Here is a 12,356-nt window from a genome sequence, read left to right on the forward strand (position 1 = left end):
GTCCATAAGCTAATGGTATTGCTAGGATGAAAGATCCAAACTTGGTATCATCTAGTCCCAATGATCCACAATGACCCCGTCCACATAATAGATACGATAAATTCGATCAACGAGTACTGTTATAGAGCTATAATTTCTACATCAACTAAGAAATAAATTTATGAGTAGAGTAATTATCAAACAAACTATAACTTCGTAGCCATTTATACACACAGTGACCTTTAAAGGATCATGCAAGCCAAATACAATTTTATACATGAAACAACCATTGCAACCACTTACATTAATTAAATATTCACTCTATAAATTTTTAAAAAATTTTACTTAAAGCTTTGAGAGTGTTTACTGAAGTCTTGTAAGTAGACTTCACCTTCTTATTTTAAAAACTCTCTCGATCGTCGCAAAAGTGGCCCATCTGATAGTAAGCAAAGCAACGACCCTCTGTGTGATTCTCATTATAAGTGATTTTACACTACCATTTTTATTTACACAACTCTAAAGACAATTGATAAGTTACTATTGGGATAGAAGGTTTCTTTTGGCTTAAAGACAGAGGCAACTCGATGGGAATCACCGATTGACTGACTATCTCTACTCACAACCCAAGTATCATCAAAAACTTGTGTACTTATGGCGTCCTCCAATGAATATATCGAATTCTAGATCTCATTCTAGTAGTCCAACAACAATCTAAAAAGATATTGCACATAAAGCAACGTATGAGAGTTGTCCAAGGCTCTTATTTTGTGTAAAAGATCTTTAAATTCTTATGCATATGAATCCAAGCTCTTCTTCCATATGCCTAGCTCATATAATTTACGAAAATATTCAAATCATCGATTATAAAACACTTTCAAAAAAAACTAATTAAAAATCTACCCATGTTTCTTGCTTGGGACATAGCTCTGTTCACCAAGCACACATGTTCCCTTGTAACATGATTTGTATCTATCTAACATCATGAGCATTATCAAACTAATGCAAATCAAAGTAAGCCATCCATTTGGCCAATCATGAATCAATGTTTGTCTCACTATATTTCTTCCTTTAAGGGATTGAGTTGAGAGGTAATGTCTTCATGGCTACCCCACACAAATGAAAAATGGAGTGCCCATCTCGACTAATTACCATTACACATCCTTGATTTGAGCTTGGAAAATCACCATTAGTGACAAATCTTCATTAGATTTAATGAAAGAAGATGCTTTGGGACACTACCCAAGCATGGGCTAAAGATTGGGAAAAGTCCATTGTGCATCCTTTGAGTGAGGTTTGATAAGAATAGGTACATCATAAGGAGACTCCACAAGAAGTCACAATGATAAGGGTGCAAACGCACACACGCACAGAGAGAGAGAGAGAGAGAGAGAGAGAGAGAGAGAGAGAGAGAGAGAGGATTGAGAGAGAATTTATACTATTTAGAGTCGTGAGATGCATATGATCACAAAACTATAAACAATGTATTAAATGCAAATATGAAGTCTTTTTTTGTTTTTTAAGGAATGCAAGAGAACATCTTTCTAAATATCTAAGGTTAAGCATCACATGTCAAACTATAATACCATATAATGTTACATTAGTATTAAAAATAATGACAATATTAACATCAAATGTCAAACCAATAACCATGCTTGACATGAGAGAAATCTTACCTCAAGATCTCAACTACTTATGACAATCTACCATAGCCTCGAAGTGGTAGCTCTCAAAGCTCCATCAATACCACCAAACTCAATGCATACATATCACTCCAACATAAACCTACCAATATAAAGCTAAGCACAAGTACCTAACAAGAAGGGACTGAACATCAAACTCACCTAACCATAGAGCTAAATGAGCTCACCTCCATATGCCTAGGAGCTACATCCTAAGGATACAAATGCTTTGGCCAATGGGCCAATTGTCCAAGAGTGATGGTCACAAAATGAATGCACAATATGTTCATGAGTCCTATTAATAGGACTTAATTTCCCCGATATCTGAATGCTCTTAGAGCATTTACACTAAGTCACCTCATGACCACTATGACCAATGCTGCTCTGCACCCATCCAAATGTCCAAGGATGCAACACTTGAGCTTCTTGGATACACCTAATGTCTAAATTAAAATGCCCATCAAAGTACTTGTGCACCATCTATGTTCTCTAGTACATTCGAATACTTCTGTCAGATGGGCTTTTAAATCACCTTAAAAACTCACATGAACATTTCAGTCAGTCCCTCATTTCAAAAACACTTAGCACCAAATAATAATTATTTCAATTTGTGCTACAAAATGCACTAACTTAACCATAATGCCCTATATTGACACACCTTTACAATCTTACTCAGCACTCTGGAAGTTCACAACAGCTTAATTAGATGCCTTACAAAAGCAGCATCAGTTTCCAAATTATAGACACTACTCAATCTTGTGAACAACATATTTTTATGGGCTCTGTCCTCAATCTTGTGAACAACATATTTTAGTGCAGACCTTAGATGACTATCAAAAAATGGCCACTCCAGAATTTGATACATTTATCAAAAATTTGGAAGGTTGAAAACTTCATTGGGGGATATTCACACAACTGTGCACAATAGCACAAAATCCATTCTCACTGCTATCCATCTTCACCCCCAAAGCAAGATATTTCATCATAATACAGTTATTCTAAAATGGGCTTTGATTCAACATAATATTATTCTTGCTTAACATCTTATTTGACCCCCATAAATTAACAAGAACCAAAACATGGAAGAGAGATGTTCAATACATATATATTACAAATTTGTACAGAAAGTGCCATCCCTCGTAAAGGGGGCAGAGAGCGTTTCTTGACCAAAGACGTGGCCCCAAGAAAAAAGCGATGTAATTTAGCTTAGCTGTCAAAACTTGGTTCCCTCCTAACTCTATATTGCACTACCTGAAAGGAACGGACTGTCTTGACTTCAACCACAAGCACCTGTGAGCCTTGACCCATCACACCATGCTGTGGCTTTCCTAGGGCTCCACTATTCATTCGCTATCCCACCCCCTCTTGACACTCATCCCTCAAACATCTAAACTGCCTCGCAGATCTTGATCCTTCAAATGTCTTCGCTCCATGCATCTGCACAAAACTTCTAGACAGCATGCATTGCCGTTTCTAATTAAGAACACAACAAAGGTTGTGTAACACTTACAGAATCTGAAGAACCAAGCAAATCAAGCTCAACACCAAAAGCGTCGGATCAGCTGAGCAGCCATCAACCTGAGTTTCTTGTATCAAGCTGTCGAGGCCAAACTCAATCTGCAAACACAAGACAGACTTTGTTATCATGTTATTGACTTCAAAGACAGGAAAATTGATCAGAGATCAAACAACTAACCTGATCACCGGCTTTCGACCATCATTTGATTTTTTACTGGGACCCCCCAAGACAGTATCCATTGTCACTGTAGACTTGATCAACAATAAAAAGCCAAAGAAAAACAAAAAGATTGGAACCAAAATATTCCAACCGGTACTGTGTCTCAATATCTTCAACATGAGTAAACTAAAATGTTTGCACAGAAACTTTGAAGATCAAAACTAACGTATCATAGAACAGAAGTAAAATTTTAGAAAACTTGAATAAAGAGACACACCTCCAGCTCATCAATATATCCATTTTGGCTTTGAGCAGATGTGGCATAAGACCCTGATCCTTGACCTCTCCCAGGACCTGTGGCCTCTACACTGGACGATCTGGTGGAGGAGCCTCCATCAAAGTTACAGCCGTTGACAGCAATGTTTCTAAATCCACTTCTGCATAAAGAACTGGTGACACTTGACTGCCCATTCATAACCCTTTGTGACGTCATCTGCCCACTAGAGGTTTGCATTACAGGAGCACGCAACTCATTAATGCTAGACCCTTCTTCTGACCTGGTTGAATTTGTCCTTGTAATCGGGAAGTCATCCGTAGCACCCTTTTGTCTTTTAGTATTATCTGGTGAGCTGCCAGCCTTTCTTTTGCCAGGTGAATCCCCTCCATCATCTGCCCCTGCTGATGGATTGCTCGATGAAGCAGATGTTTTTTGACTAGGCGAAGATGATTGCCGGCCTGTGACTCTTTGAGACCTGACAGGGCGCTGGCCATCTGGGAACACATAAACAGGAATCTGCTTCCTACGTACATGTGAAACATAGATTTCCATGCCAGGCTTCCAATAGACATAGATGTTAACAGAATGCCTGAACTCCTCAACTGTCCCGCGAATATCAAATTGTTGACCTTCTTGTGGAGGCACACCAGGCTTGCGCTGTAAGCCCATGAAGAAAGCAGTGTGTTGCAGTTGCTTAGAGGTATCCACATATTCACAAGGATAAGGATGACATTGAAGCATACCAAACGTATCACGTTCAATCTGGTCAGTAGACAGCCAACCAAACTCCAGCAATGTGTTAAAATTACATGATAGTGGCTGATTCAGCAGACAGATAGCCAACCAAACTCGACCAATGTCTTAACAAAATACATAATAAAGACGGATTTGTTTTCAAGGAATCAACTGCATTTGTGGCAAAGCAGCACTCACCTTTAATGTCAACTGCCTTAGACGAGATTCCACCCAACCCTTCCATGTTCGCAAATCATCCTCATCCGCTGCAGTAATATCTATCTGAAGATAATTTTTGTAGGCTTCAAAAAATGGATAAAGCTCAAACAGAGCACTCCAATCTGCCTGTTTCAACTCAACAGCCTGTTGAATCCAAAAATACAATGAATTGGAAAGCTATTTACTTAGTTGTGAAATAACATGTTTTATTGTTGAACAATGTACCTCAGAAAGGCCTAACCACAAACACAACTTTGAATAACCTGACCTTGCACATTTCATTGCCATTCTCAAACTGTTCTGTCATAACACGAAGTGTGCTGGTCGAGACATTATAGCTTGAATTCATGCAGGGATAAGCAGGTGTAATTATTGGCATTAGATGGGTTCGATCTCTGGGATATTTTCGGGGATCCCACACTGGAAGCCCTAGAGAACCTTCTTCAATTTCACACAACATCACAGGGTTTGGCCACCGCCACTGGGTGTACACACGAAAAAATCGTGATACCAGCATACTAGGCACAGCATTGGGATACAGCTGACATATACGTGCCACCAACAAAGCCCAGTTGACTCCACCAAGAAATCCAGTCACCTACACATCCATTGATTAGATAATAGATTAGTGCAGCAAACAAGTATTGTTGATAGCAAGCCTTAGATGTTTGCAGATAATTGCAACTGCAAAAGGCATACATTAGAATAAACTCCTCTCCTCCTAGCCCAAAGCTTCATGCATCTAAGAGTGGTTCGGAAGTGCTGCACTCACAACAAACAATTAGAAAATCAAACAAGATAGCACTGTGCCTGCACAATCCCATGATAACACTTGAAAACTATCAAGACAATCAGAAAACCTAGAAACTATCAAGCCAATCAAACTGGCCCAGACTCCTTGATTAACCTAGATAGCTGCACTTTCATTAACTGGGACCTGAATATTTGGCACAAGACGCAAAATCTGATCGGTAACCCTGCAGCCATTCAGACTTCGCACACTCTGCTCATCAACATTGCAGAGTATGGACTCCTGGGATATGTCCAAATCCTGCAGAAGAGGAGGGAAACTCAATGTCATCAATGAGACCGCAACCTGAATAGCTGCTCACCTCTTTTAGCTCTATGACTGCCAATAAATTTAATGCATACTAAATTGCCCCATCTAGTATTGTCTGAACCAAACAATACCTCAGGTATCACCCATAGGGCCAGCCTTGCATATAAGAGGTCAATTGATATTCCATTAAACTTAAATTTCAGCACTGGGACATGTGCATCTGGGACAGGGTGAAGTTCTGTTACTTCTGGAATATCCATGAGCATGTCATGTAGCGTAACAAAGAAATCTTCCTGTCAGAAGACAAAACAGATCAGTAAGAATAAAGTGCCCTTTCTTAGTCTGCCACTTGAAACAGTATACATATTTGTTATTACCTCTCTAGAGGCATGTCGAGGACCAATACAAAGTGTATCAATGTCTGCTCCTGGACCATGGACCTGAAAAGCAAGTCTGATAGTCAACGACTACTTAACTTTCAGCCAGAGGATACAGAACTCCTCTCTAGACACATTAAGAAAATAGATTTTGCATGTACATTAAGAAAATACAATACATGTATTAACAGGACTACCTCAAACTGTTCATCCTAAAACTTTGATTTACTCAAAAATAAATTGAGTGTAGTCACAAGTCATAAGTTTGTTTACACTGTACATTCCAAATTTAGCTACTAACTCCAAAGCTTTGTTTCAAGTTCAAGAAAGAATACTCCAAGAATGACACAACAGATAGTACTGCAAAGGGTGAATGGCCGCTACCCAGGGACATGATACTAATGATGCCAAAAAGTGCATCTGTAGTCATGCATTTGCTGATTGATGCACAGAGCCTTGATATTCTGAGAGGAGGAGTTCCTCTGCATCACTTGGAAGCCATAATCTGCTCCCTGCCAGTATCCATTGATCTTTGCAACGTCCTGAGCTTGACCTTCAAAAGGCCTCAATTTGTAATACATTGTTATATAAACATATTCCCTGTTCATCGCTGATACACAACTGAGAGAACCATGGATCCTACCCAAGCAATACTGAATTTCCAACAGACATCATGCACTGCTGAAGTCATTTAGGTGCGACCTACTAAATTTTTGTGATTCAGCCCCTCACTTAAGAAATATCAGAAATAGGATGCACCACAGCTTCTCCCATTCATGAGCAGACTACACGAAATTCCACCCATACTTAGTCAGCCACCTGCCTTGAAGAGGTGCTCGAAGTAGAATGGAGATGCTTTCAAACAAAAAAAAGCCCTCTTCAATTTGGTCTTACTTTCCCTCAAATGCCAGGCCATAACCATCTTCATTTTGCCAAAGACTTGTCAAATAAATGATATGGCAATCGGTTTGGTTGTTCACTGACTGCCATTCATGCATTAATTAGCCAGCAGCCTGGTCAAAGTAAAAGCATGGGCATTTAGAAGACCAGACATTGCCAGCTCTGCAATTTGACTTGCAATTTTTCTCTGGCACAGAAGGTCAACCACTCGACATAGACCAAATTTACAAAGTTCTGCCGTTATCAGAAAGTATTATCACCACTCTGAAATACAAGGCCGCTTGTGGAGATCTAAGCAACAGCAAAGGAAACTTACCCCAAGGCGATATGAGCCAAATGTGAAGATTTTTGCATTAGCCTCTTGAACAACCTGCTCGCTGTAGCCTTTGTCTAGGCTTATTTTCTTCACCCATGTTTTCACAATCTAAAAACATACGATGGTAAGGGTTATGAATCCAAGACACAGGACTACAGTTAACTTTGGTTGATTTTCTCACTCGCTAGCCATTTTAAAACAAATACCTCGATGCTGTTGGACTGAAAGATAAATCACCTGATCAAGGCGTCCAAGGACCTCCTCCCGCAGAACTGATTCTTCCTGACTTTCATACAAACCAGCGCTCCTTAAATACTGCAGGAGGCAGCAAGCGAGGTAGACTGTGTTAAGGGCGAACAAACTAACGGGAATACATATATGACAAGCACGGCTGTTAAGACAAGAACCTTCTCCAAATCCTGGTTTCGCGCAAGATCAGCTTCCGTTGGACCCAAGGTGGAAAGTGGTTCTGTCACACCAAAGTGGCGTCCATTACTCTCTGCCGTCATTGCCTCCACTACAACCAAACTCGTCGGACCTCAGGTTCGGCCAAACCCGTAATTAAAACACAGAGAAAATGTGGCTGACTGGTCCTTCGCAGCAACAACTCTGTAGATCTGTATCCCAGATGCTAGGGGTCACAAACTCCCACCATGAAAAGGATATGTACCCCAATCTGAAGTTTAGTGCTCAGGACCAAACCCTAGATCTCAACCTGAGCAAGCAACAAAAAGAGCCCCTCAACGGATGTCGATGGTCTGGAACACAAAAACGCATGTGGGCGAGAAGAATCGGCCGCCCGCTGGTTCCCACGAATTTCCCTCCTCTTTTTCTCCACCGATGTCTTCAGGCGACACACTGCGCGACCTTCGCCGGAGAATCCTGTCTGCGTCTGTGCGGTAGGACAATCTTGGCGGCAGGACGGGAGCAAATCCAGAAACGGAAGGCAAGGGGGAGCAACCTGCGGAAATACCTAACCCTAGCTATGGGGTACGGGAAGAGGGAGGGTAAAGCCGGCAGGCAAGGTCGGGACCTGCAGGAGAGATGGTGCACAGGGGGCGGCCGGGCTGCTGGTCTGGGCTCGGTTGGCCCTCTGCTGTGTACCGTGCGGGGGGCGGGGGGAAGGGCGGGGAGGGGGAGGGGGAGGGGGGAGAAAGAGAGAGAGAAAGAGAAATGATTTTGCACCCACCTACACACACCAACTCCACATCCGCCCGACTAAGTAGGCTAATGTTGTTGGGTCCTCCTCTCTCTCTCTCTCTCTCTCTCTCTCTCTCTCTGTGTCTGTGCTTTTCCTGTTTCCTCTTGTCTCGTTGAACTTTCTTTGCTTTGCAAATTGCTATGGGTCCCTAGGGGCCTAGCCCTCCTTTCCACCGGCCCTGACGAACCCTTCGTTTTGATCGAGCCTTGCTCTTGCCTGAGGATGTGATGTGATCTCCCCTATTTCCCCCTTCCTCACTCATGCTCTCTCTTTTCACATTTCCATCACTTTTTCCCCTTTTCTCCCGAAATATATCTAGCCCTACAGACCATGATCCATTAAGTCACTCCACCACCAAGTCAGATGTATCTGCCCATTGCCTAATCACAATCTATGCCTTTCACATTTTTCCCACGTGCAAAAAAGGGGGTTCTTTTTCCCCTTGTTTTTCCTAATGGTGTTCAACATCATGAGCTTCTCCTCATAGAGACACCACATACCTAGTGAGGTGCACTCACCGGGTAGGTGGGTGGGTAGGGGGGTGGCCACTGTCACCCTAGGGTATGTGTAGCCCTTCCCTCACAAAAAAGCTTATATTTGTTGTCATCATCCATTACTTGGAATTTGTGTAAAACTTGTTATCTATATGAAGCACAAGCACACTCAACTCTACCTACTTGCACGTGTGCTATGTGGAGTAGACATTGAAGCATCCACACATAAGTAAATTTTGTGTGGACCCCACCATCAAAATAAGAGAGCAAACCATTAGCCAGACAAAGAAAGAAAACCTCAAGAGAGAGAGCATCCTATCTACCAATCTATATGAACCACCTCCTCTGAGAGTTTCTAAGGGTATTCCATAAACATACCACACAATAATTTACATGTCGTGTCTTTGCTCTATCTAAATAAACTAAACTTTAAGTATTGCCCCAATTAATCATGGAGCTAAAACACATAGTATTTGAAGTCAAGGTGAACTCAAGTTTTATTCACGATCACAAGTTTAACTATATGTTGATGGTATGTAGAATGTCATCGTCCATATCCTTGCAAATGCTTCAAATGTGGTCAAATCCCTGATTTATCTTTTTTTCTCACCGTACTCAACTCTATGCTTGTCAAAAACAATTTTGCAAGCTTTGAATCCTTTTGTGATGAAAATGATGTGTTGTAAGGTAAGGTAACACGAGCAATTCAGTGATGAAAACTACCAATCCTCCACTTGCTCTCACTATAGTGACGGTACAAGGGTATTCCACCTCGTAAAATCACAAAGCTTTGGATGAACCGTGTCCATAAAATATTGACATTAAAAAAGGTTTTGTCTTCACAAGGACTATCAAAGTCCTTTTATTTGTTGTAAAATGTGTCTGAAGAATTGTGATAGCAACGAGCCTTGAGCCAATTGCAGCATGACCTAGTCATGTAATGATTCACAATCCTTCTTCATACAATCATCGCAACGCGTGTCATCTCTTCTTACTAAGCCCACCGTGATCTATCATTGTTCCAAAGCTGGCACAAGGGATGTGAAAAAGAAATGTCACTATTTTATGGGCCATTGCTTCATCAATGCCCTTATCTTGTTCTCAACATTGTCAAATGAGCACTCTCCTTGAAGATTGAACGTTCTAATTCTATGAAATGTAGAATGATACATGCCACATTAATGTACTTGATTCTTTCTTTCTTTCGTGTGTGTGTGTGCGTGCGTGCGTGCGTGCGTGCGTGCATGCGTGCGTGCGTGCGTGCGTGCGTGCGTGCGTGCATGTGTGTGTGTGTGTGTGTGTAGACATGCATGACTATAAAATTGCATATTACATATGCAAGCATGCATGTATGTATGTTTACTTAAAAGATTCCCATGACATGTAGGTCCTCCAAATGTGATTGGATTGTGTATGGATTCTATAAGGATTTTCTTGGTCCAACGAAAGTGTTGTTGCATGATATCATCACAATTTGACAAAAATTGTTTGATGTGGTTTGTAATTAAGTCTTAGATGACTAGCCTTCTAAGTTTGAGTTTCATATGAATGAGGGGTGGGGACACTTTTAGTGCTCCTTCTAAATGATAACAATCATATTCAAGATGGTATCATTGATGGATTTTTAAGCAAATATGCAGATGATTAGAAGGCCCTTTCATATATATGTCAACTCTTATGGAGGATTGGTTGTATGTGGGAATGATTCAAAATTTGGGATTATTCACCTTTGTTTGGGGTCCCATCCCCCATTGATTCACATAAATGGTGCCTTCTTTCCTTGATGGTGGATACATATATAACTATATACCATGGTCTTAGCAAACAAGCGGTGGATACATACATAAATATATACCAAGGACTTGGCAAAATAGATCGCATTGTCATTAACCACTCCTTATGTATCCAAGTGAATATGGATTTACTACTAAGAGATAAAATATATTATCTAATATTCATAATGTCTGGATAAAATCATGTTAGATGGTCACTTTTCATTAAGGTTATGCAAGACATGGGGACCTTGAATGCTAAGAGTTATTTTAACCATTAGTAGAATATCATTCTCTTAAACTATGTTGGATGGTCGGGTTACTAATCTCGTTATGTTAACATGTGCTTTGAGATAGGAATGTTTGACCAACTTGCTATAGCCATTATTATTGTGATTGTGTGTTTTCTCTATTGAGCAAATCGGCACTTGTGGTGCATATTCACATATGAGTAAATATATCAAAAAACAAGGGTATTATTCATTGTACCCATAAACTCTATTGTGAGATTCTCTTATCTCCCAACCCTCTTCCACTCCATAGCTTCTGCCTCACATCCCAGCATTACTTACCTCTCAGCACTTGATGGCCAAATTGTGGGTTTGAAACTTCCTACTAGCAAGATTTGGCTAATGATCCAATTACACTTTCACATGCAAAGAAAGGATAATGCATCGAGAGCGCATGAAATTGTTTGGTTTGGCTTTAGTTTAGGGTTGCATGCTATATCAATGAATAAGTGTACCATTCATTATGCCCACTAAACTCTATTGTGACCTTCTCTATCTCTCAACCCTCTTGCACATCGTACCTTTTGCCTTGCATCCACCAGAAAAGAAAGGATGTTAAAAGGAATGAAATTTTTTGGTATGGCTTCAGTTTAGCGTTGCTTTTTGGTAATTTGTAGATTTCAGCCCTCTATTAAGTTGTATAGAGGAACACTTGCATAATCTTGGATGGTAGGGTAAAGATATTTATCATGGCACTATTTCTAAGCACTTAAGATATTGTACAAGGGTTGAAGTAGCTCCAAAGGTTTTGTTGATTGGATCTTTAAAGGATTAAAAATATGTTTGTTCAATGGAATCTTAAGGTGGCCATCACATATTCATCTGAAGGCAGCTCAAGTCATCATAATCAACATAGTCTCCTTTTTCTTACCTCTATCTTTGTGGTTTTAGAAGGAAAAAACCCTTAGAGCATTCTTGCAACCCACCTAGTTCGTGTCATTGAAAAAAATAAGGTAACAGAATGGGTGAAGTTTGGGTTTCTTAGAATCATCTCACTACCCAAATGGTTGGGTGGGATTGAACTGTTAGATATGCAATTGCAATTGTCCTTACAATGGACAATATTCCAATGTCTATGTACAATTCAATAGAAGGCTAGATTAATCCACGGCAAAACTTGACTACCTACCTCGAGATTGTTGTTGTTAATGGCAACCAATATGTTCATGTTTCATTGCCATTTTTGTTATAGCATCTCACTCTCTCTTAATGGGAAGTAATATTGCATACAAAGCCAAATCCCTCATTGAAATTTTAGCTAGCCAATTCCTAATCAAGTGAGATTTTGGTAATATCTCAAGTTATCAATTTGCTAAATGAAACAATATTATATTTGGCAAGAGTGAGGGTTGTATCACTAAAAGATCATGTTTTGCCCC

The 12,356-nt window shown here is 40.3% G+C and overlaps 1 protein-coding gene across 5 annotated transcripts; it reads right to left on the minus strand.

Annotated features, from left to right (window-relative positions):
* Positions 1-2,749: 2,749 nt before the first annotated feature.
* On the minus strand, positions 2,750-8,503 carry LOC148038833 (nuclear poly(A) polymerase 4-like). 5 transcript variants are annotated; one of them, XR_015690327.1, is made up of 13 exons: positions 7,628-8,500; positions 7,458-7,535; positions 7,221-7,328; positions 6,005-6,067; positions 5,759-5,920; positions 5,505-5,618; positions 5,267-5,329; positions 4,836-5,165; positions 4,547-4,711; positions 3,614-4,375; positions 3,355-3,428; positions 3,169-3,275; positions 2,750-3,095 (listed from the first exon to the last, which is right to left on the minus strand). XR_015690327.1 is itself a non-coding variant. In XM_087674723.1 (13 exons), exons 2-13 carry the CDS (start codon positions 7,727-7,729, stop codon positions 3,251-3,253), a joined length of 2,046 nt encoding a protein of 681 aa, XP_087530849.1. In that variant the 5' UTR covers positions 7,730-7,837; positions 7,936-8,499; the 3' UTR covers positions 2,750-3,250. The 5 variants fall into 5 exon arrangements, 3 of the variants coding, with proteins under 3 accessions (XP_087530849.1, XP_087530848.1, XP_087530850.1); XM_087674723.1 differs by having other exon boundaries at positions 2,750-3,275; positions 7,628-7,837; positions 7,936-8,499; XR_015690328.1 differs by having other exon boundaries at positions 2,750-3,275; positions 3,355-3,421; positions 7,628-8,503.
* Between the last annotated feature and the right edge of the window lie 3,853 nt (positions 8,504-12,356).

Source organism: Lygodium microphyllum, chromosome 3, assembly GCF_053477565.2.
Source record: "Lygodium microphyllum isolate KBCC chromosome 3, Lygodium_microphyllum_v1.1.10, whole genome shotgun sequence".
Lineage (NCBI taxonomy): Eukaryota > Viridiplantae > Streptophyta > Polypodiopsida > Schizaeales > Lygodiaceae > Lygodium > Lygodium microphyllum.